The following is a 24188-nucleotide window of genomic DNA, read 5'->3' on the forward strand; positions in this document are numbered from 1 at the left end:
AACACTTATAAAAGTGCCCAGGCAATGGGTAACAGTCTAAAAGCACTGCTCAAAGTAGCATTTAATAATCTGTCTGCTGCGGTGACTGTGTCCAACCTGTAACGTCGTGTGATCTGCACACCCACCTCCTTCAGTCTCCAAGATCCGGGGTAGGTGCGTGGCCCAATCTGCCGGTCCCGCGGGTTACCGGTTATCAGTTACAACGTGGCAACGCCGCCTGGGCCTGGGTTTTATCTGCCGGGGCACGGGCAGGGGGGCTTTTCGAAGCGCTGACGGGACGGTAAGCGGCTGGGAGCGCGGGGAGCTCGGCGCCTGCTCCGCCCGCTGCCGTCCGGCCCCAGCGGGGACCGCGCTGAAGCACGCTGCCTCAGCGCCGCTCCCGTGCGCCAGCCAGGAGCCGAGTGGCTCTCCGGGCGAAGCGGGAGGCTGACAGGCATCAGGCAGCGCTCATCAAAGGCCGGCGGGGGGGAAGGCCCCGTCCCGCCAGGCCCGGGCCGGCCCGCGGGGGCGCGGAGGCCTCAGCCGAGGGCAGCGGCCTGCCAGGGGCTCTGCGCATGCGCGGCCGCTCGCGCCCTTCTCTGCGTGGGCGGGGGGGGGCAGGGGCCCCTGCGGGCGGGGCGCTGCGGGCGGTGACGGCAGCGGAGGCCACGCCCCCAGGGGGCGGGGAACTTCCGCCCGCCGCCGCAACGGCCCGTCCGTCGGCCGTGCCGCGGCCACGCCCCCAGGGGAGGGGGCGGGGATTCCGGCCGGCTCGGGCCGCTTACATAACAGAGGGGGCGGGCTCTGCGCGGGCGTCACCCGCCGGTTCCCATCAGCCCCCGCGGCCCCCTATATAACCGGCATCCGGGCGGCGAGGCGCTCCACATTCAGTGGCCCCCACCAACGGCGCTGGATCCTGTCCTACCTTCCGCCACCCGCTTTAAGTGACCGGGATCGTCTCGCCCACCGCCACCATCGCCATGCCCGGGTATTCCAGCGACAGGGATAGAGGGTGAGTCCGGGGGCCCGGCCGGCGCTAGCCGCCGCCAGCGTCCGGACTCTTAGACCGACTGTGGGGTTCTGGTGGTTGTGTTTTAGCCGTTTAAAATGGCGGCGAGTGGCGGGGGTTGGGCCCTGGAGCCCTTCTCCTCAGCTCCTGCCGTCCCGAGGTGTCCGGAGCTTCGCGAGGGGACGCTGGGGGAGGGGAACGGGCTTCAGGAGCTCCGAGCGCCGGCGAGGGCGGCCACCGGGCGTGGGTGGCTGCGCAGCCTGGGACGGGGCTAGGTCCATCCGCCCCAGCGCAGCCCCCGCTTCGGTGCGGCCGCTTACGAGGGGCGCGGGTGGGGTTTTTTTGGGGGGGGAAGGGACTCCCCCCCCCACCCCTCCGTGAACGTACCCCCGAGCGTGGATGGTTCGCGCCGAGCGCCGTTCCTCCCCCCCTCAGCGGGGGTGGGCTGGGGAACGGCGGGCTGGCTGGAGGTTTGTGGGTCAGTGGGTTGGCCGGGCGCTTCGTCGATGCCGAAGCCTCGGGGAGCTCTCGGTAGGGCGGTTCCCTTTTCCTCCCTGCCTTCTCACAAGGGACGGCAGCTCTGGCTGCTGCTGGCAGAAGCCGGCCGGCTCCCGCTTTGTGTTGTGTAAGCGGATGTTAATGGCCGGCCCCGCCATGCGGTGACTGAGGGGAAATCAAAATGCCGGCTGCTGCTGCTGCCTTTGTTCCTCCTCCTCCTCCCCCCGCCCAGCTCAGACTCTAAAATGGCAGCGGCTGGAAAATGTGGCGTAGACAGAAATGAGAGACAAAGGAAACAGCGCTGGCAGGAAGCAGCGGCCGCTCGGGCAGGTCCCCTCTGGGAGCGCTGTGTTGTGCCGGGGGGATCGCTCCCGGCGCCTGCCCGGCCGAGATCGGGGAGCGATCGGGGCAGGGGAGGCAGCCGCGGGCTCGGGTCCGCGTTAGCGGTCCTGAGCGCACGGCTGAGCCTTGCTTCGAGCTGCGCCTCGGGGCTGCCAGGGCGAGAGGAGCCTTCTGCGAGCGGAGGGACCGAGCCTAAAACGCATGGCCTCGTGGAACGTCGTTATTGAGAGAAGTCGGTCTTTTGGGATAAAAGAACACCGTTTACGGGAAAGTTACCCCAAGGTTTCCTAGCTGCCCCTGCCCGCTTTCTGCGGGCTGACACAGTGGGAGTGCCACTTGGGTGGGAAACCATTTTGATCATGGGGTAATACAAAGGTTTTAATGCCCGCCCTTAGCCTGTGTTGTAAGTTGCTAATAGACCTTGCAATTTCATTTTATGGAAACTGCAGAGAAATGTGTTGCCTTAGCTTCTGAATGTGAATTGTAGCTAGGCAGATGACGGCATCTGCAACTTAAGTATGTTTTTTGAAGTTTCAGTATCCTGTAAGTGGGGTTTATAAATCTCAATTGTGAAGTTACAGGATGGACTGCAAAGATAGTGGCTAAGTTGTATAAGAAGAGGACCAAAACGTTTCTGTTGGATTCTATGTTATGATCTTCTTCTCTAGGTTTGGAGCCCCCCGTTTTGGAGGAAGTAGAGGTGGACCTCTCTCTGGGAAGAAATTTGGAAACCCTGGCGAAAAACTTACAAAAAAGAAATGGAATTTAGATGAGCTGCCCAAATTTGAGAAGAACTTCTATCAAGAACATCCTGATGTAGTTAGACGTACTGTGGTATGTACTCCATCCAACTCATGCAAAAGTGAAGAAATAAGTGCAAACGTGCTGAGGGTCATGGGCCCCAACAGGCACGGATGGGGTAACTTAAAAGATAATTTTGGTATCAAACTTATTTCCAATAATGGGATTTTTGCCTTGCAGCAAGAAGTTGAGCAGTACAGATCAAGCAAAGAAGTCACAGTTAGGGGCCATAACTGTCCAAAACCGATTATAAACTTCTATGAAGCTAACTTTCCTGGTAAGTGAAGACTACCATACTGGTGGTTCTTCCAGGCTTGATTGAGGCAAAGCTTAAGTTAATAACTTTCAATTTTCTCTTCAAGCAAATGTTATGGAAGTAATTCAGAGGCAGAACTTCACTGAACCGACTGCTATTCAAGCACAAGGTTGGCCTGTTGCATTGAGTGGCTTGGATATGGTTGGAGTCGCACAGACGGGATCAGGGAAAACACTGTCTGTAAGTTTTGATTGTAGCCTGGAATACTGCTGGATTTCAGCAGTGGAAGTGTGGCCTGGCCTAGTGCAGGCTGAACGCTTCTGGGAAGAGACTGTAATGAGACTTCTCTTTCTTCCAAACAGTACTTGTTGCCTGCTATTGTGCATATAAATCATCAGCCATTCCTGGAGCGAGGAGATGGACCTATTGTGAGTATTCCTAAATGAAAGGGGTCTTAATTTCTAGAGAATGTGACTTGTTTACAGTCCCAATTGTCCATGCTCATAAAGAGTGCATAGCTGTATTGTGTTTCTCTGTGTGACTAAAGTGGTTCCATGTTTTGGTAGTTTCCCAAGAATGTTCCATAAGCTGTGATTGGATTGTCCTCAAAATTGTACAGAACAGGGCTAGATGTCATATTTTGGAAATTGCTATCCCCTGGAAGCTACTGACTTTCAGATATCTTGCCGCACAGAATAGGTCAGTGTTTGGTGGTAACTGAGATACTAGGTAATTTAGTTTGCTGGCTTGGGCTACTTAAATCCACTTTAGTCATTCTGGCACTGAAGTAACATAAGATAACCTTTCCATTTAAAACTAGTGTCAAGCTTCAAATAGGTATTGAACTAAAAGCTGGGCATCTTATTTCTAGTGTCTTGTGCTGGCACCAACTCGTGAACTGGCTCAGCAAGTGCAGCAGGTAGCTGCTGAATATAGCAGAGCATGCCGTTTGAAGTCTACGTGTATTTATGGAGGTGCTCCAAAGGGACCACAAATTCGTGACTTAGAAAGAGGTATGGATAAGCCTTGATGCGTCTCTGTATGAGGCCATGTGAAAACTACTTCAGCTGACTTTACTGCTTTGGTTTTAGGTGTGGAAATCTGCATTGCAACGCCTGGAAGACTTATAGACTTCTTAGAAGCTGGAAAGACCAATCTCAGGAGGTGTACTTACCTCGTCCTTGATGAGGCTGACAGGATGCTTGACATGGGATTTGAACCTCAGATCAGAAAAATTGTGGATCAGATAAGAGTGAGTATAAATGGTTCATGCATTTATCACTGTTACAGAAACAAATGCCGCCGTACTCATTGAAGCAAGGGCAGTGCCATTAACTTTTCCGGGCTTGTCCGGGTAGACTTTTTTTGGTTGGACATTTGACTATGTTGACTTTTGTACTGACCTAGTCTCCTTCTCCAGCCTGACAGGCAGACTCTGATGTGGAGTGCCACATGGCCGAAGGAAGTCAGGCAGCTGGCTGAAGACTTTTTGAAAGAATACGTACACATCAACATTGGTGCGTTAGAACTAAGTGCAAACCACAACATTCTTCAGATAGTGGATGTGTGTCATGATGTAGAGAAAGATGACAAGTAAGTAATCAGTGGGGGCAAAAGCATTCATCTTGTTTTGTAATCATTAGTTTTAATTTATGAACTGCAAAATGAATTTGTCTTGATGGAATTTTTTTTTTACACCAGTCTGAGACCACTAAAAAAGTAAAAGCTCAGGCTGGTAAAACTGAACTTGTGCGGTACAAATCAGTACCAGCTCTAACCATCCTCTCTTTGTAATAGGCTTATTCGTTTGATGGAAGAAATAATGAGTGAGAAGGAAAATAAAACTATTGTTTTTGTGGAAACCAAAAGACGGTGTGATGATCTTACCAGAAAAATGAGGAGAGATGGGTGAGTCTAATAGCTTGAACTTCAGTGAGCCACCCCGGTAGTCTGACTATGCTCTTGATTCTTCCCGAGTGACCACTTAACTATGGTGTCAAATACAGTGACAGCAGGTGTCAGTTGAAATGCTAAAACTAGCTCTAGAAGCTGTTTGGAATTTGCCAGTAGCCCTGTCTTTGACTAATGAAACTACTTGGAGTGGTCTGAGGTCAATCAAGTTCTGCTCTTTCAGGTGGCCAGCAATGGGTATTCATGGTGATAAAAGCCAGCAGGAGCGGGACTGGGTTCTAAATGGTGAGTATTTTGGCAATTTCTACAAGTGTATGATCTGTGTTACTTAATGAAGAAACTGATGAGTTGTTTGTGTTACAGAATTCAAACATGGAAAAGCACCAATCCTGATTGCTACAGATGTTGCATCCAGAGGTCTAGGTTAGTACAACTCGTAATGCCAGTTGCCCAAAGCTATTTAAAGAAAGTCTATTGCTTTCTTTAACCTCTGCATTTTTCTAAGTTTTCTTCACATAAAGGTGCAGTCTTTGTGGCAAGGCCTAGGCATGACAATCGGAGGACTCGAGGGGGATGGAGGACTAGTGGAAATGATCGGCTGGCTGCTTCCAGTCAAATAGAGAGGTGAAAGCTGAGAGCATTGTGTGCCAGTAATCTTCAAAAGGCAAAGATCATCCTTTAAACTACTACCCCATAAACTGTTCTCTCATGAAATAAGCAGTTTCATTCACAGTTCACTTTGCCCTGGTATTTCTCTTCTCTCCATGCTTTGCATGATTTGCCATGGTGCAGTACTGTTAGTTTTGTGCATACTGTCTGCTGTGATCTGTGGGTCTTTGAATTTCAGTGAGTTTGCTGAAATGTTGAAGAAAATAATTACAAACTGCAATGTTCAATGAAATTTTTTTCAACCATGAAATGGAGAGAGCAGCTTTAAAATGTACTAAGCCTTGTACAAATTGGTGAGTACTGGCACATGAAATCTGAGAAAAAGTCCACCTCTCACTTTAGCAAGTGGGGCAGGAAAGCAATGGCTTTTCAAATGCCTTTGAAAGTCGAAGTTCCTCCACCTATACATAGTCGTCATGTCGAGACCTGCCAGAGAGAGACACATTCTCAAGTGAACCCTGGCTTCTTGGAAGCGCTTGCCTAGACGAGACACAGTGCATAAAAACAACTTGGTGACTTTGGGGGGACAGGTATGTTTTTCTTGCAGCTGCGGTTCAAAGGTCTTGGCAAGACGAGCAGTGTGGCCCCTTTTTTTTGAGCTTCTAATGAGTGTGTATGTGAAGGACCTTGTATGTTTTTACTCTAAGGTCCTCAAATGAGCACATGAAGAGGCTGCTGTGAGCTTTAGTGGCCCTACTGCAAGAAGCATTCAGATGTCACTTGATGATTTGTAAAGGGGACTCTTGAGTTGGGAATGACAAGCAAATGCATACTCCTTTATGGTAAGGTTTTGGATCACAGGGTGGGTGATGAGACGGGAACAGACGGAGTGTGCATAAATTTCTCTTCCACAATACTCATGCAGAAATGGATAATTCTAACACTGTTCTTTGCAGCCATTATTTCCTTTAAAGTACAATTGTCTAATGTTTATCTTCGATTTGGCTGTTGTGGTGTGCAAAACTTTGTACCTTGCTTTTTGCCACACTGCAACACTTTACAGATGTGGAAGATGTGAAATTTGTCATCAATTATGACTACCCTAACTCCTCAGAGGACTATATCCACCGAATTGGACGAACTGCCCGCAGTACCAAAACAGGCACAGCATACACATTCTTTACTCCTAACAATATTAAGCAAGTAAATGACCTCATCTCTGTGCTTCGGGAGGCTAATCAAGCCATCAACCCCAAATTGCTTCAGTTGATTGAAGACAGAGGTTCAGGTAAGTACTGTTCTCAACCACAGTGTGTAGCTTTCCTCTCGGAACAAAATGGAAACTCAAATTCCACCTCCAACCTCTCTCCAGAATGGATGTGGAAGGTGGTTTAGCTACCAGTTATGGTGACCTGAGAAGGTATTTATTAACACCAATAACAAAACCCAACACCCCCTCCCCCTGAACGCTCCACACATGTTGTGCTGCACCTATGGCTAGCGCTGGCCAAAGATGCACTTTGGAGTATTTCCTCTGAAGTAAAACGCTTCGGGGCTCAGTTTTGTGGCCTTCTCTCATGTGGCTAGGAAGGATGGATGCGAGTGTCCCACTGGCAAGATCAAAGTGATTTTTTTGCCTTGATGCCACCACTCGCGTTACAGGGGAGAGCGTATGACTCCTCATGGGTTAGACTGCTTTCTCTATCAAAATAGTCTGCATCTAGATAGTTAAATCTTAAGGAGAGACTCCGGTTAGATGAAGACTGCCCAGCAAGGCAAACCTACTATATGAGCTGAACTAATTTGGGGGTATGTAAAATGCAGCCTTTATGATGTGTATATAACTATGTCTTGTCTTCTTTGATAGGTCGTTCCCGAGGTGATCGACGTGACAGATATTCTGCGGGCAAAAGGGGTGGATTTAGTAGTTTTAGAGAGAGGGAGAACTTTGAGAGAAACTATGGTGCACTAGGAAAGAGAGACTTTGGAGCAAAAACTCAAAATGGGGCCTACAGCGCCCAAAGTTTCAGTAATGGAACTCCTTTTGGAAACGGCTTTGCAGCTGCAGGCATGCAAGCCAGCTTCAGGGCTGGTAACCCTGCAGGAGCTTACCAGAATGGCTATGATCAGCAGTATGGGAGTAATATTGCAAATATGCACAATGGCATGAACCAACAGCAGTATGCGTATCCTGCCACTGGTGCTGCTCCTATGATAGGTTACCCAATGCCGACAAGTTATTCTCAATAACTTAGTGTATTTAAATGTCTCAGTTTTTCATAATTGCTCTTTATATTGTGTGTTATCAAAACAGGATAGTTATTTAAGAAATGAGAAATGCAGAAATGACTGCAGTGCAGCAGTAATTATGGTGCACTTTTTCGCTATTTAAGTTGAATATTTCTCTACATTCCTGAAACAATTTTTAGTTTTTTGTACTAGAAAATGCAGACAGTGTTTTCAAAGTAAATGTACAGTGATTTGAAATACAGTAACAGAAGGCAGTGCATGGCCTTCCAATAAAGATATTTGAAGACCGAGTTTTCTTTCAGATGGCAATTTTCTCAACACGTGCACAACTTTACATTAATGGAATGTCAAATGTTTTTATATTAAATTCTAGAAAGGTTTCTCAACTGTGTCTGATTAAACATTTAAGCTTATACAAAAAACAGCCTTGCCTTGATTGGGCTAGATTGCTTAGCATGGCAGGCTTTGCTTTGATGGGGAAGAAAAGTAAAGCTGGCTTCTAAGTAACTGTTGGAAACAGTGCTCTTCCTTGTCTCACTAGTGCAGGGCCAGTTTTTGGAAAAGATCCACTGGAGTAATGGTATAGCTAAAACTTCTGCTAACCGAAACTCTGCAGTGGTGTTGCTGATGAGCTGCTACGAGCGTAGGAAGCTTTTGCAGCACCAAAACTGTCACCTTCACCCAAGTGTATGTGCAGACTAGGCTTGAGTGTAATGTACCTACAGCTGTCGGGCCTTGTGAGTTAGCATGCAGGCTTACTATGAGCTTCAGAGAAATGGGAAGATCTTAGTATTAAAACTTCAAATTATACTTAAACTGGTATTGAGCAGTGATTTCTTTATGGAAGTGGGGGGAGGGAAGTGGGCTGTTGATCCATGAACATACTTCATGGCTTTTTTTTTTTGTGAGACTTGTAGTACATGCAAATGACTCTGTAATCTCAAACCACTGCCCCTGCTGAGCGAAGCAACAGCGCTTCCTTGATCAGGAGCATAGCTGGAATAATACTTGATCCTGGGGTTAAAGTACTTAATGCTTTCAAGTACGGTATATTAAAATTCCAGTTAATACTAACTTTCAGTTCTTTCCTCTTGCTTGTTTATCAGTAACAATGATTAGTTTCAAGTTTAACAATGCTTAACTACAGCTTAATGTATTCAAGGTTGAATCTGTCTGTAAGAATCGAGGCAAGATTCTACCTAGGTTATTTTGAACCTGTCGGACTTTATTTAATGCTTTAGATCTTTTTGCTAGTCTGTGCTTAGCTCTTGGTGATTTCCTCTGAGGCTCAGCTTGTGTTGTTCTTAACTGCAGCCTAATCTGCCTCTTAATAATATATTTCTGCCTTTTCTGTGAAGTTCTATGAGTTGAGAGTACTTTTGTGACCATTCACTGTTGCTATGAGAACTTCAGCTGGAGTCCTGAAATACTGCCACGCTTGAGTCTAAAACTGCCGTTGGCAGTGTGGAAAGTCTTTTTAATCAACATTCCCCTTGCCCAGAGCCATCAGTGTTGAAGACAAGGAAGTAGATGGTTATTTATCTTTGAAAAATGACATGTTAATTGCTAAGTTTCCACCCAGGTCAGCTGCCTGAAACAAAATGCATGGGAAGCTTGTTTTTGTTATAAAAACCTTATACTAAAAGAGGTATGTGTAGAAAATGTCTAGCTTGTGAATGAAAATTGACAGACTGGCATCTTTAACAGCGATGCAAAGACCAGCTAGCCCCTTCCTCCTGTTAGATGGGAGATGGCACCAACCAGATTTGTTTAAAGTGAGGCCCAGAGAGGGGTTGGCAAGTCAGACTGGTTGAAAATGGGCTTTGGAAACAATCGGGAGATAGTGGGAAAAGATGCACCTTGTGACTCTTCAGTACAGGTTTTTCAAGGTTGTAGATCATTGGTGGACTTAAGTGCAATTATGTGGCCAAATCAGCTACCCTTAGAAGCTGAAGTAATCCTAAACTTGGACTCAAAAATTCTGTCTTGCTTCTAGACATGTGATGTGGGTTACCGGAGTGCTATTTCTAAGGTGTGTTTTTGTTTTGTTTTGTTTTACTTTTGTTTAACCAGTAAGGCCCAACTCTGAAAAACAGGACCATGTCTTGAATTTTTTTTGCCTTAGTGTTTCCAAATGGCCATCCGGGGAAGTGTTCCCTGAGGGAGAAGGGTGTTGCTCAGTGTAAGGTGGGCACTCCTCGTAACATTTGCACATAAAATGATGAAAACCAACCCCTAGTAAATAGCTTTGAAGATATTATCAGAGATACTCTGTGGTAGAATTGAGCTCGTACCAAATCTGCTTTAGAAATAAAATTGTAACTAGCAGTGGTTTTGCACCTAGGAGTAGCAGCTCCTGCTGACCCAGTGGCCTATGCCAGGTGCTATTTTCAGTTCCCAGTCTGTCCCCCCGGCCGGTGGGATGGGGGTGTGAGGTGAAGAATCCACGCTGAGATGGTTGTGTATCATGAATACATACATGAATCTTTCACGCCGGCTAGCTCCCAGAATGGTGCCTCCTCTCTTACGCTCCACCTCCTGGCACTGGTGCGAAGGCGCGATCAGCACGTATGGAAATTTCCACTGCTCTGCGGCTGGGCAGGGCCGGCGAGCGGGGGCGGCTCCGCCGGCGGAAGGCAGCGCGCTGATCCCTTCGCTTGAGCCCCTTCTGCTTGTAAAGCCTTGATGTTGTTCCAGACCGCGCAGCCCCCGGCACAGCTGCTCTGAGGAGACCTGCACGGGCTTCTCCCCTGGAAATGCTCCCGTGCAGCTGTGATGTGCTCTGCGGCAGCGAAGGGTGGGGCCTCCCCCCGCCCCAGCGCACAGGCTCGAGAGGGGAAGGCCGGACCCTGCCTCCCGACGCACGCAGCCCCAGCTGCGGGAAGGCCGGGGTCCCGGCTGCCGTGGCCGCGGGTGGGCTGAAGGGCGGGGACTCCCGGCACCCGGGCCGCAGGGAGCGGCCGCAGCGGAAGCGGGGGCGGCGGGGGAAGCGCCGCGTCCCCGCCCGCTCCTCACAGGCTGCGCGCCAGCCCCGCTTCCTGCGCGCGCGGGACGCGGCGCATGCGCGGCGCCGGCCCCGTCCCGTCCCCGCGCCGTGAGGCAGGCGGGAAGATGGCGCTGTGCTGCCGCCCCGGGGGCCGCTGGGGCGGCCGCGCTCCCCTGCGGCGGCCCGTGCTGAGGCGGCGGCCGCCCGCCGGGCGGCCCGCGGAGGGGCTGGAGGCCGGGTCCCCGGCGCGGCCCTACGCGGTGGCCGGCGTTGACGAGGCGGCGAGCGCGGAGGAGCTGCTCGAGGTGTGCCGCCGGCGGCACTTCCTGCGGGGCGGCGCGGAGCCGCGGCCGGCCCTGCCCTGGCGCGCCTACCTCAGCGGCTGCCACCCGGGCTTCGGGCCTCTGGGCGTGGCGCTGCGGGGCAACCTGGCGGCCCAGTGGTGGGACTCGGTGCTGGCTTTCCGCGAGCAGGTGTTCGCGGTGGATGCCCCGCTCCACGGCCCGCCCGCCGCCGGCGGCGATCGGCGGGCCGGGCAGGGCCTCCGGCTGCTGCACTCGGAGACGCTGCGCGAAGCGCTCCGGGAGAGGGGCGCTCCGTCTCTGGAAGAAGTGCTCGGCACGGCGGGGACGCTGCGTGAGAGCCTGCTTCCCGGTGGGTCCCTCGGCCGCCACCGCAGGGGCGAGGCGGGTCTCTGGAGAGCGCTGGGCAGCCGGGCCGCCGGCTCGCGTTTGTCTTGCTGGGAGCCAAGCAGCTGCGTTTAAGGGAATTTTCCAGTTGTGTTCGAGCGCTGGGAAAGTCTCATCCGTATGCGGTGAGCTTGTGTCCTTTTCAAGGACCTGAGCAGCATGACTGCCGAAGTGCACACCGGCTGCTTTCCCTTGTAATTAGGGGAAATGCAGGTTAAAATCACAGTTGCCGAAGTACTCGGAGCAATCAGGCTGCAGACTGCTGAGCCACTCTCCGCAAAACATTAACGCTAGTGGGACTGCACATATAAACAGCACGTGTATCGTATGTGCTATGTTCATTCTCAGTAGAACTAAAAATTTAAACTTCTTCTTGTGGCTACTAAAATTAGCGATTTGTCTTTTGACAGGTGCTTTGGCGCAATATGTTAGCTGCTTAGAACTGGTGAACAAAAGATTGCCTTGCGGCCTTGCTCAAACTGGAGTGTGCTTTCACTCTATTCCAGAAAGTGAACAACACAACACAAACCTTAGAAGGTAGAGTAATAGAGGGAATTAATCCCTTTTTATACTTAAAGCAGCTGTTTGCATTTGTTTTACTTTTGGATTATTTTTGAATACTGTCTCTTGCTTTTTCCCTGTTATTTTTGAAGGAGTTAACTTGCTGACCTTGCTATTGTTTAAAGAATAGGCGAAAGGACCACGTCTTTGCTTGCATGGTTTAGCTCTCCCAGAACTGCGGGACAGTGGCTCGATTACTGGTTACGCCAGAGACTCCAATGGTGGAGAAAGGTAACAGCAGCGTACCCGTGGGAAAACTTGGCCTGCTCCTTTGTATCTTGGAGAGAGGGGGGAATAGACACGCTGATCGGTTTTATGGTGCTATATTGCTTGTCTCTTCTTGTCGCTAAAATACATGTATTTCTTGTGAGAAATGAGAAAAATACTTAGTGTTTGACAAGTAGTTAAGTAGTTTACAATGTGACTTGCCGAAAGGCAAATGTTTTGCGTTTGTAATTGAGTTGAGATCAAAATGCTGTAAAACAATAAGGAGATTTGGGCTGTAATTCATGAAAATCTCTTGCTGAAAATCACAGACTTCAGCTTGCGTTGCGGACTTGTTTTTTGTAGTTAATACAGCATGCACAGTAGTGATTACCTCTTATATCTTTAATTTTCAGTTTGCGGTAGGCCCATCTAACTTCAGCAGCAGTGACTTTCAGGATGAAGAAGGAAGAAGAGGATTTAATTTGCATTACAGCTTTCCTTGGGGGACAGAAACAATAGAAACATTGAAGAACCTTGGTGATACTGAACTGTTACAGATGTATCCAGGGGATAGTGCAAAATTACTTGTAAGCTTTACTATATTAAAAACCTTTTTTATAAAGATGATAATGTGTGAGAGAAATGGTTTCTTTGCTGGTCCAGTTGCTTAGCATGTGACTATCTTCGTATTCGTTTATTGTGAAAGCAGTACAATTGATACTCTGCAGTCAGACTTTCATTTCCAAAAGCAGATAAGATACCGTTTAGGTGGGTTTCTGTGCAAGGAGTTAATTCTTTGAAATTAGAAATTAGCTATATTGACAGGACAGCTGTTGTCAGTTGCATAGCCTTTACCTTTATCTGTGAGCAGATGTCAAGACAAACAGTCTGTGTTTTGCAGTGTTAAGTTCACATCAAAAAAAAAAAACTATAAATGATTTTTCTTTCTGTAGCTTGTCCAGTTCCGTATATGTAGAAGTATATGTGGGTTAATGGATTATAAACACTGCAAATGGCTTTGTAGAAGTTACCACACTCAGAAGGAGGAATGGACCAGAGGGAGACCTTTCCACTCAATGCACTGGAGAGGGACAAACTGCTAGCAAATGGCAGTGTTCAGAAAGTCAGGCTGAACAGTTAAAATGAGAGTAACTTGGTATTTTACCAGTAAATCGCAACCTTTTCCTTCTCGTGACAGTCCTGTCTGTCTTTCCTGGTTTTGCAGCTCGTTTCTATACAGAAGGCAGAAGACTGTAATGTAACCTACAAAACTGCGGGTTACGTCGTGATTTCTCAGAATGTGGGGACAGATCCTTGTGGTCACTTGGAAGTAGTCTACAAACCTCCAAAAGAAAATGCAGAGTTTCAAGTGTATTGGCCATACATTTAAATTTATGATCAGAGGGGCAGGACAAGAAAATATTCCCATCCTGCTCTGATGATTGGCTTTCCCCAGCGTTACAATCTTATCTAGTTACTGTTACACTTTTAAGATTGCTGGTAACTTTTTTTAAAATATATGTCTGATTGTATTTTAAATGTAATAAGGGTGCTTGAGCTCAATGCCTCATTATACATTTAAAGTAAACAAAAGGCAGAGACATTATTTGAGGTATCCCTTTTTGGTTTGTTTTTTTCTCATCAGGGCCGAGATGGAAGGAAGAATGTTATTCCTCATGTTCTGTCTGTGAGTGGAAACCTGGACCGAGGAGCATTAGCATATCTCTTTGATTCTCTACAGCTAGCTGAGAATCCATTAACAAAAAAGAAAAACTCACAGAGAAAGGTAACTTTCTGTAGAAAGTGTAAGGAAGAATGGACGGTGGAAGGCAGGGGCAGGTCTAAGTACAGAACCCACAGACAGTGTGGTAAATTCAGGCATGGAAATACCTGCGTTTGCCACATCTCCATGCTCTGTTCCCTTCCCCAACAGGTGCAGACAGAATGCTTTTCACTGGTAGCAATAGGCTGCCCCCACGGGACTGCCTCTGCGGTCCTTCGCACCCACAGAAGCAATTAGCAATTTTTCTCTCATTCTGAGGTCACCTGTCCTGTTTTACCTTCTCTCTGATGAGAAGGTAGCTCTTGCCGTGCAAGTGATAAGGAGTTAAGAGGAACTGGACTGTAGCTGCGGTGCTGGGAAAGAGGAGTTTGTCTCTTCTGGCAGCATTTGAAGGTTGCTGAGAAGAGTAGAAAAAGTGGGTCGCAGGTGGTAGCGGGGCATTTCCCCAAGGACCATCATTATTCCCACTTTTTCCCTGGTTTTCTGGAGTAAGAGTGCTAGCTTTCAGACAGCACTTGTTAATCAAACAGGCAGTAGACTTGATGGTAGCTGTCTGCTGGGCTGTCTCTGATCACTCTGTTTCTGTTAAAGATGATGGAGCTCTGCTAACAAAAATTCATGTCTTTTCTGGGGCTCAGCCAAAAGGGAATAATTTCTGCCATGCTAACCTAGCCGGCATGTGTGCTAGTTATATGAAATACAGCTTGCTTCTAATTCAGGATTTTGTGTTATGAGAAAATTTTGCATGTTTAGAAATTTCAGTGAAAAAATTTTAATATTTCCTATTCCAGCTACTAGGAAGAAAACTAACTCTGTCCCAGCCAAAACCAGGACAGTATGTTTAGACTAATTTCACACTAAATGCATTTAGTAATCTGTTGCTTTTTGTAAAATTATTAGGTACTTAAGCTTCATCCTTGTTTAGCACCTCTTAAAGTGGCCTTGGATGTAGGAAAAGGTCCAACAACAGAGCTGAGACAGGTACGTTGTACGAAAGAACTTAAATTTTGAGCATTGACTTTCCATGTAGCCTCCTGTTACAATTGAGACACTGTTTACGGTGGTGAAAATCATGCTGTACAGATTTTACAGTGCTTCTGCTATGCAGTTTGTGAGTCGCGGCCAAAGGTGCACACTGCAGACAGTGGGTAGTACGTGCCTTCTTTGCGTTAACACCCTGCTTTTAGTACTGGTAACAGAGTTGGTATTTGTTCCATGCAAAATTAAGGAAAATAAATAACACAATCCCTCTCGGGTTCTTAATCTTTCAGAATTATCTTAATGCATGGGTCACATCTTCAGAAGGATTTGTAGAAGTTTTTATTTAAGTCAGTCATTAAGCCAGTCCCCACAGAAGGGAGAAAACTTACATTGGCATGTTTTTAAATAGAAATGGAGATTTCATTGCCAGGCTGCTGTCTACTTTGAGATTGTTTCAGCCAGAAAATTAACACCGGCTAGGAATGCTAATACCACACATACTAGAGTTTTAATGGTCTCTTTGTATAGGATTTCAAACCCTCAAAGTCTGTCTTTTAACTTCCGTTTTTAAATAAACACAGGTTTGTCAAGGATTGTTCAATGAACTGTCAGAAAACAGAATTTCTGTATGGCCGGGTTATCTTGAAACCGTGCAGGTATCTCTGGAACAGCTTTATACAAAGTAAGGAGAAACAGTCTTTTGTAAATTAAACTATGAAGGTGAAAGATGACTTTCTGTGGACTAGTGTAAGTATGCCTGTTTTCAGTAAGAAGTCATCGAGTGCAGTAACCACATGACTGAAGGCATGTATCCCAAACTATAAACTTGAATTCAATTAGTTTTATTACAAAGAGCAATGTCAGTTCGTTTTTAAAGTTAAGTGAAGTATAACTTCAATAACACATGCTATTGTTGTTTCTCTGGAACTGTGAAATGCCTTTTTAGGGACTCTTCTATTGAAAATAAATTTCTTAAGACAGGTCATAAGCTCACAGAACTGTTTCCCACCCTCACCCCCATTTTTGCATTGGGACTGGTTCTGTGTTTCATTCTTAAGTACTATTTCAAACAGTTCACTGTGTCTAGTCCTGAACTTAAAAGTTCTTCCAAGTCTGGAAGCATTGCCGTTAGTGTATGTGATGGAATTATTTGTGCAGGTACCTACTATTGCAGTTGAGACCTTCATATATGATTTGTTCATCAGGAGTGACTTTTGAGCATATCACTGCTCATGTCAATGGATCTTGAGCACATTGATGAATATTTTTCCCCGAGAGAAAATAAATACGACTATTTGTTCTGTGCAGTAGTCTTCAAAGTAAGTCTGGCTATTAAATAACAGAAAAAGATATATTCTGCTTCTACAAAAATACTCTTGTAATAGGTCACCAAATAACGTTCTTTTTATGTACAAAAGTAACTAAATAATTCAAAGAAATGTAATCAGGAAAGCAAGGAATGGCAACAAGAAAACTGGTGTCTTCACACTGGACTTAGCGCAGTATAGCAAAAATAAATATTTACAGCTTATGGTCATTTGTACATAACTTATCTGAATTTTTCGTACAGCAAAAGCAGTAACAGGTGTGCTCTTTTCTTTGCAGGTACGATGAGATGAGTGTCCTCTTCATGGTCTTGATAACTGATGCCACTCTAGAGAATGGAGTGGTCCAGCTGAGAAGCAGAGACACCACCATGAAGGAAATGATGCACATTTCTAGGCTGAAGGACTTTTTAACTAAGTATGTAACATCAGCCAAAAATGTGTAAACTTAAATTCGTTGAATAAAAGGAATTTCTTAAACATCTGTGCCTGAATGGGCTTCTACAGTGTCATGGACTCAGTGGTTTCTCTGCAAATAGTTCTGCTAAAACTTGGTGGTGCATCTGTTTTCTGTCAAATCTAGACCATCTAGGTCTTCCAGGTTACCTTGAAAAGAGGGAAGGGATTAACTCGTCCCTCGTTAGCAAGGCTAACCATATTCTCTTTCATGTCTTCAGTTTTACTGTCTTATTGAAAATACTCCATCCTACCCTAAAAATTCATCTTTCATCTATGTATTGCTGACACAATGATGGTCTCTGGTGGAAAATGGTATTTTATATAAAAGACTTCCAAATCTTATATGTTTTAATAACATCAGTGAGTGTCTTTGTGCTATCTGTTTGTAGGAACGTATTTTAATCACATGGCCTCAGTTCTTCAACATTTAAGCTACTTCATCTTGCACTTGATAAACATAATCAGAAATACATTATCGAGAGTAACAAGAAATAGAAGAAATAAATTGTTAACAGTTTTTGAGAAGCATTTTTGTGGACAAAAAATGTATCTACATAGAAAATGGTGGAAAAAGACTAATGTGTGATCATATTTATCCTATACCTAAGTGTTGTAGTCAAAATCGGATACAAGAGTTTGCATAGATACGGAATTGAGTGATTCTGATCTTCTGTAGATTTACTGTGTGTGTACAGCTTGTTAAGTCACTGTATTAAAGTGCTTTAAGTTGTATGCAACAAGGCATGCAGCCACTGATAGTCATCAATGTCGTGAAACACAAGAACTTGCCTTAAAAATTTCTTCTATTAACGTGGTGCTTATTTAACTATAAACAAGTTATTTTTAACAATAATATTAATTGCTGCATAGTGTAATTATGCTAGATATAATGCAAGGTTAGCATAGTGTGGCTGTGTGACTTACTGAACTCATGGAATTCTACGTAAGCTGGCTATGGAATGATGTTAAAACAATCCAGAAACATCTAAGAAACAGCCGATAGCAGGATGCAGAATTTGTTCTGGAGTTAACTGTCCCACAAGTTGATTTTAGCATCCTATTCCTACTCTGAGAGCTGAAGTAATGTTGAACTGAGAAATGGCCATCCTTGCTGCTAGGTAGCAGCAGGTACAAAGGCCAAATACAGATCTTGTAGTGTGTGCCTAAGAGGACAACACAGTTGGGATATTTTGTTTTTAATACTTGACTGAAGGCTTTTGATTATCTTATGTTTGCATACAATCCAGTTTCTATTTCAGGAGAAGTGTTAAATGTACAGGAGCTTGGGTCTGGGTGAAAGCTTTACATCATTTATTCCTTTCTATTTCTTCATCAGATGCATAGAATGCCGGACTATATATTGTGTCCAGCAGGATCTTACCTGACAGTGATGGCATTGTTTTGGTTCATTTTGGTTTTTATGGTGCTGTTTGGGCAATAAGCTGCTGTTTGTCTAATGGATTGCTGTTTGGGTCTTTGTTAATTACAATTTTTATCCGTTCTGCTTTTTCTTTTAAATTGAAGTCCCTAGAGATTATGACTTGGGGAGTTTGCTTGCTAGTAGAGAACAAGTTATATTCTCTGTCTACAAAATAATTAGGCCAGGACACTAGTATCTAAACATCATCTCTTTCTGTGCAGGCTTGGTGGTACTTGCCACATCTGAGGACTGAAAGGTTCTTTAAAAATACATGATTAAGTTAATCACAAAAAAGATCTTACCTTGTACTCAGTCTCTGATGAGGACCTTTGAATAGACTGTAGCACATGCTCTGTGCTCTGCTAAAAGCCAAAATAACATAATTTGTAATTGCTTTTTTTGGTACAGATACACAACAGAAAAATTAATATTTCATCAGCAACTTGGTCACTAATAGCGTCTCCTGCATGGTTTCATAATGAGGCTGTTGAATTTTTGAGTCATAGGATGGTGATAGGCTTTTTATTTGGTTTTTTTGTTTGTTTTTTCCCCCCCTTAAAAGAATCTTAAAGTTATTCTGATTTCTCTGTAGTAAGTAAGCAATTTCAGTATGTAACTGCTACTATTTAAACCCTGCCTCTCCCCAGCAAAATCCCAATAGAACATATTTGTGTGCATCAGATGTTCCAATATTATAGCTTGAGGTTTTCACCTTTTTCATCTTCTCTTCTAATAACAGAAAAGTTGATGTATTCTTCTTCTGGTTTAACAGGGTCTGGATTAAAGATGATGAACAGCAGTTAACTCAATTACAAGAGACTGACCTGATTTTTTTTTTTTTAATAATCTTGAAACAAAGCAGCAAGCATATTGAATATAATTCTGCCATGCTTTCTGTAGGGTTCATGGGCCTTATCAGAGCTCTTGTCGCTGCTCTTGCAGGCTTTGTGGGTAGAATGCTGATGGATATCTGGCATGAGCAGCTGCACAGAGCACTGAGCTAACACAGCAGAGCAGCTAGAATTCTGTCTATGAACAGGAAGGCAGATTTGTTCAGAGAGAACGATTCCCTTTTTGATATTTAGAAACAGGAAACAGAATACCTTTGCTGTTGGTTTGGGGGTTTCTTTTTGCCTTGAAAATATCGATATTCACATTTAAGGCAAATGCAGAAAACTACAAGATAATAGCATCATGGCTTTCATGTAATGTCTTTGTTATTGCGTATTTTCTGCAATTGAAGTAGTGCAATGTCTTAACGTAGGTCAGTTGCTTTGTTGTCTAGCATTCATAATTTCAGTTTGAACTGACTTTGACTCTTGTCAAAGTTAAACATGAAATGAAGAGCTACTGTGTACTGAACAGTTTTGAACAGAATGCAGGAGCTACAAATGTTTTATTTTCCTACAACTTGCATATAGCCCAATTTTATCTCAGTAAATGGGCATTGCACTGCTGATCTACTTACTGTCTTTTAATTTTCTTTTCTTCTGAAATGGCTATTTCAGTCCTCACCATGAGTTTCCAAATGCAATTCTTCATTTTACTTTTGTTTACAGTAGATTTTTGTATAGAACTTGAGTTCATCTAACCAGTTGCAGTTTTGGCTGCATGTTATTTACCGGTAGTGCCAAATAGGGATCCTGAGGGACTTCAAATAATGCCTCTGCCAGGCACCGTCAGTAGGAGTATTAGCTCACTTACTGAGTGGTAGTAGGTGTCCCCTTCTGCTGCTTTGGCCATACCTGAAGAAATTCGCCCTTGCTAGGTGCAAATAGTAGAATAGCGCTCTTCAACCAAACTCCCACAAGTGAATTTCACGACTGCATGGGGAGTAACATGAACGTACCAATCTCTGTGTATGTGACGTAGTTCGCAGACTCTTCTGCATTCATTGTTGAAGTAAGGCCAGTCGAGGACCTAGCAGACTTAATTTTTTCTACAAATTGTAAAAGAAAAACACATATATCACTTTTTCTTAGAGGGAAATAAACAGCTCAATGATTTTTTTTTTTTTTAGAATTTCCTTTCTTTACTAAGAACAATGAGGTCCAATTCCTTCCAACATTTATGTGTAATAAATTAGATGTTGCTTTGCTTCCCCCATCCCAGACCTGCCATCTAAAACATAGCTCAGAGGTTTTGCCTTGTCAATGTCTTGTTAAGTTGCCTATGCTGGTTAAGAGACTTGACAACATCCTAAAATACCAAGAGCATAACTCCGCTTATAACATGATGTTTACACACTAAAATGTATTGACAACATAAATGAGCAGCTCTGGAAAGTGAAACAGACATTCAAATAACTCACTTGCTTTATATGAAGGAATTATGAAGAGTGGAATTGCCAGAGCAAATCCTATAACGAATAGAAACAAGACCAGCCCAAGAGAAATGATCAAGGGTTGAGAATGGCTTCTCTCTTCTGCCAAAAAGAAAAAAAGAAAAGGTATTTATGCAATGAAATGTTGTTTCATATTTTAAATATTTTCTGTAAATTAAAATCAAGCCTTTGCATTTCTTTCAGCTTTTGGATTAACTGTAGTTAATGTAACCACTCAGGAGAGTCCCAAATGCACGCTGCCGCAGCAGAAGGAAGGGAGGTTGCTGATGCCAGTAGACTCTCTCTTTCGTAGGACCAGAGAGAAAAAAGAAACTAGACTCTCCCCAAGGTGGAGCGAGGTGAACCAGGGCCCAAGATTCACCAAAAGTGAATCTTCTACAGTCATCCTTCATGGTCAGTTCAACTTCTATCTAGGCTGCATGGAATTCTATCTTTTTGCATTAATTTTAAAAACTCAAATTATTTTTTCTTGTAAAAAAATATTTATATTGAACATTACATTGCAGGAACAAAATTTCTGGCTAAAAAACTTGCATTATTATAACTTTCTGAATTTTCTGGAGTCCCCGTTTATCAACAGTGGTAAACCATTTCACACGTGCATACCTGCTAATGTAAAGTTGAAACTGTTGCTGTATTTTGTATTATTGCGAAAGCTATTTTCAGCTTTGCATTTATAGGTTCCAAAGTCACTAGAGGAATTGATAAATAGAAAAATCACAGCTGCTTTGCTCTTGTACATCTTCACTGGGTGAGAGATGCTTTGTTTTCCTTTGAAGAATACGTATGTGATAGGAAGAGAGCCGTTCTCTGAGAGACAAGACAGGGTCACATTCTGGCCTTTCTTTGCTTGAGAGGTGGGTGAGCTCAGCACTGGTTTGGAAATTGGCTCTGTGAAAAGAAAACTGCATCACTGAGTACAGGACAAGTTCCAAAGCAAGACTTGGAGTTAAGTGGCAACACTGGCAAATGAGATGGGCATCAAGGATGGAGGGCTCAGTGAGCCAGATCAGAATAGCACTGCCAACTCCGAAGGAAATAATAGCCATTTGCAGTAAAGTTCAGCTCCGCAATCAAGGCAGGCGCACACTGCGGTCCAAAACAGTACCTGCCGCAAACAAACCCCTGCCTCCTGCTGCTGCAGATGTATTGCATCAGACACGGCTACGTGCCCCTAAAATAAAATGTGCTGAGAAGGTATACAGCAAGACATACCTAGAAGGGTGAAGTTGAGACTGTTGCTGTATTTTCCACCACTGGAGATGTTATTCTCAGCTTTGCATTTGTATTCACCCATGTCGCTGGCAGAGTTGATAGTCAAGTTAAATAAACCGGGAGTCAAGTCTGGCCTATTTAAAGTGGATACCTTCTGATTGCATTTAAACAATGTGTATCTGACAGGTGGAGATCCAGAGTCTGAGTGGCAGGAGAGGGTCACGTTCTGGTTCATCACTACATTCAAAGTCCTGTGAACAGGTATGAGCCTGGGATTGGACAGCATCTCTGGAAAGAAGAAACTTCTGAGTGAGTTCACAGCACCTATCATCCAAGAAACTCTCAGATTTTTCCCAAAATATGTTGAGGATCAGGATATACTTAGTTCTGTTGAAATAGGGGTTATATTTTTTTTCCACCTCCAGTAGCAGGCAACACACCTTTGTATTTTTCAAAATCAGTATGCAGCTTCAAACACTTGATGAAAAATGCATGTCTCCATACAAAAGAGAGCATATACACACAAAGCCAACAGATGTATCCACATGAATCAACAAAAATACTTTTGAACTACAGCAGCAATGAAAATAATAGAAGTATAAACGATAAATATAAATATTCTGGGGTGTTAATTGTAGGAGAAAGTAACTTTATATGCTAGTTGAGAGGTAGCATGGGAACCTGAAAATAAATGCAGTATTTTATTTGTGGTCATATGTGAACAGGCAGAATTAACCTTGTGTAAGTAGACTGAACTACTGAATAGTAGCAGCAGGAGCTTTGTCGGTCTATCAAATTAGTTTGCTTTTATGAAATCATACAAATAAACTTGCAATAAAAGCTTGTAATGCCTTTTAACAGAAAATGGTAATAAACCCATCATGACTAAAATAAATTATGACACTTCTAGAGGGGAAAAATATGTTTTAAGAAGTTAAAGCAATTTTGACTGTACATACAAGTCAGCAAAGAGACAGTTAACTTTGTATAGAAACTTGTAAACTGCCGCACTGCACAGACAGGCAAAAGATTTAATTTTACATGAAGGTTTTGGACATTTTTAAATCCCTCCCCCATTTTTTTGGTAACGGTCGATTTCAGCACATATCCCAAAACAAAAAAAAAAAGAACCTACCTTTGCCATATGCAGTAGTTTTCTGAATCTGCTGAGACATTTGAACTAAGAGAAGAAAAGAAAGCTTTCAGGCAAGAAACAATGGTTCTTGTTTAGAAAGATTTGTAATATGTAAGAAGTATGTCCTTGGCTTACGGTAGGAAAACAGCAGAATTGTGAGGAAGAACATTTTCTTGATACTGAGCAAGACAGCTGGTGAAGTTAAACTAATGAGATCTTTGAGGAGTGGCTCTCGGGGTTGAGGAAGTCCTAAATATGGAAACAGTGCTGATCTTTACTGATGTAAAGACTTTTGTCATGTTCCTCTTACATTTGACCTATGGCGGAGAGAGCAGTGGGCAGAAGAAAAAGCTGTGGAGTGAGGAACAGCAGTTTGGGATACGATTAAATGTTACGTACAGTTGTCCTAAAATGTAGCTGACATAATCAGCAGTTTTCCATGTGAGAGCTGTATGGTAGAACCGTGCTGCCATGCAGTGTACAAGACTACATAATTTTTCTAGCACTGTTCTTATAAGGGAATGAGATCACTGATTCATATCAAAGTCATACATTTACTTGAGGAAAATGCAAGTGGTCGTATGGCTGAGACTAAGGCAGTATGTGGTACTGGGTTTTTTAGCTGCAATGTAATTAAAAAAAAAAATTGTCCAAAAAAAGAGAATATACAATCTATAGAAGTTTTAAGATGCTAATAAATATTTATAGCTAGCCAGCTTGTTAAGGAAATATTTTGGTCAAACTTCAAATATTAAGCTGTACTAGAAGGCACAAATCTCAACAGGAACTTGAGTTCAACACCACTGTAGAAACAGATTTGATGACTAATTTGATCATCTAATCAGTAATACAAAGCTACGTAATTACAGCAAGTAGACCTTCTTTATTTGTCATCCTCTGGGCAAAGTAAATGTAATCTTTATCTATATGTGGGCAATGCCTTCTGAAGAACTCTAGGACCTGTTGCACATGAAGAAGAATGCCTTAGAAGTGTTTTTGTGATCCTTGTCTTATTTCTTTGTCTCCAGTTTCTGAAGGTAACAAGACAGAGTCTGTCCTCTTCACCAGTGTAATACAAAATCCCTCCCAAAGCCTGGTCTGTCACAGCATGGCAAAGTTTCTTCACAGAATTTTGTGTGCAACTTCCTTCCTCCTTGTTTGTTTTTTTGTTTGTTTGTTTAATTTCTTCTAAGACAACCTCCACCCTCTCCTCGCAAATGTTTCTTATGTGGAAATGCTGACACCTAACCACAAGACTGAAATATTTTTTTTGCAGCTGGCAGGAAGCTTGCGTAAAAATGCAGCTGTCAGGAGAAGAACTGGGAGAGTGTGTCCGTTTTCCTGTTGTGGAAGCCCGTTCTTTGCCAGAAAACCACAAAAAAGTCCTCAAGATCCTCGAAGCCAGGTGACAGAGAAGGAGAGGTGTCC

General features: G+C 44.2%; 3 protein-coding genes across 13 annotated transcripts; 2 read left to right on the forward strand and 1 right to left on the reverse strand.

Annotated features, from left to right (window-relative positions):
* Window positions 1-816: 816 nt before the first annotated feature.
* On the forward strand, window positions 817-8471 carry DDX5 (DEAD-box helicase 5). 2 transcript variants are annotated; one of them, XM_087751112.1, is made up of 13 exons: window positions 817-967; window positions 2497-2662; window positions 2810-2906; window positions 2992-3125; window positions 3248-3313; window positions 3757-3898; window positions 3977-4137; window positions 4306-4478; window positions 4683-4793; window positions 5020-5081; window positions 5160-5219; window positions 6469-6693; window positions 7273-8471. In XM_087751112.1, the coding sequence occupies exons 1-13, from the start codon at window positions 960-962 to the stop codon at window positions 7653-7655; spliced, it is 1788 nt and encodes a 595-aa protein (XP_087607238.1). In that variant the 5' UTR covers window positions 817-959; the 3' UTR covers window positions 7656-8471. The 2 variants fall into 2 exon arrangements, with proteins under 2 accessions (XP_087607238.1, XP_087607237.1); XM_087751111.1 differs by having other exon boundaries at window positions 835-991.
* A 2012-nt stretch (window positions 8472-10483) lies between these two features.
* On the forward strand, window positions 10484-20630 carry POLG2 (DNA polymerase gamma 2, accessory subunit). 7 transcript variants are annotated; one of them, XM_087751117.1, is made up of 9 exons: window positions 10484-11295; window positions 11741-11867; window positions 12017-12122; window positions 12512-12685; window positions 13744-13884; window positions 14782-14862; window positions 15444-15544; window positions 16468-16605; window positions 20393-20513. In XM_087751117.1, the coding sequence occupies exons 1-9, from the start codon at window positions 10716-10718 to the stop codon at window positions 20436-20438; spliced, it is 1494 nt and encodes a 497-aa protein (XP_087607243.1). In that variant the 5' UTR covers window positions 10484-10715; the 3' UTR covers window positions 20439-20513. The 7 variants fall into 7 exon arrangements, 5 of the variants coding, with proteins under 5 accessions (XP_087607243.1, XP_087607245.1, XP_087607244.1 ...); XM_087751119.1 differs by lacking the exon at window positions 20393-20513 and adding an exon at window positions 20594-20630 and having other exon boundaries at window positions 10485-11295; XR_015703306.1 differs by lacking the exon at window positions 20393-20513 and adding an exon at window positions 16068-16181 and having other exon boundaries at window positions 10486-11295; window positions 16468-16671.
* On the reverse strand, window positions 16400-23998 carry MILR1 (mast cell immunoglobulin like receptor 1). 4 transcript variants are annotated; one of them, XM_087751126.1, is made up of 9 exons: window positions 22896-23998; window positions 22761-22805; window positions 21626-21913; window positions 21017-21301; window positions 20378-20491; window positions 19916-20005; window positions 18779-18841; window positions 18369-18425; window positions 16400-16537 (listed from the first exon to the last, which is right to left on the reverse strand). In XM_087751126.1, exons 1-8 carry the CDS (start codon window positions 22927-22929, stop codon window positions 18376-18378), a joined length of 969 nt encoding a protein of 322 aa, XP_087607252.1. In that variant the 5' UTR covers window positions 22930-23998; the 3' UTR covers window positions 16400-16537; window positions 18369-18375. The 4 variants fall into 4 exon arrangements, with proteins under 4 accessions (XP_087607252.1, XP_087607250.1, XP_009465284.2 ...); XM_087751124.1 differs by having other exon boundaries at window positions 18369-18428; window positions 22896-23997; XM_009467009.2 differs by lacking the exon at window positions 16400-16537 and adding an exon at window positions 16675-17092 and having other exon boundaries at window positions 18367-18425.
* Between the last annotated feature and the right edge of the window lie 190 nt (window positions 23999-24188).

This window comes from Nipponia nippon, unplaced genomic scaffold, assembly GCF_047370975.1.
Source record: "Nipponia nippon isolate SJK-2023a ecotype South Korea unplaced genomic scaffold, ASM4737097v1 scaffold_14, whole genome shotgun sequence".
NCBI lineage: Eukaryota > Metazoa > Chordata > Aves > Pelecaniformes > Threskiornithidae > Nipponia > Nipponia nippon.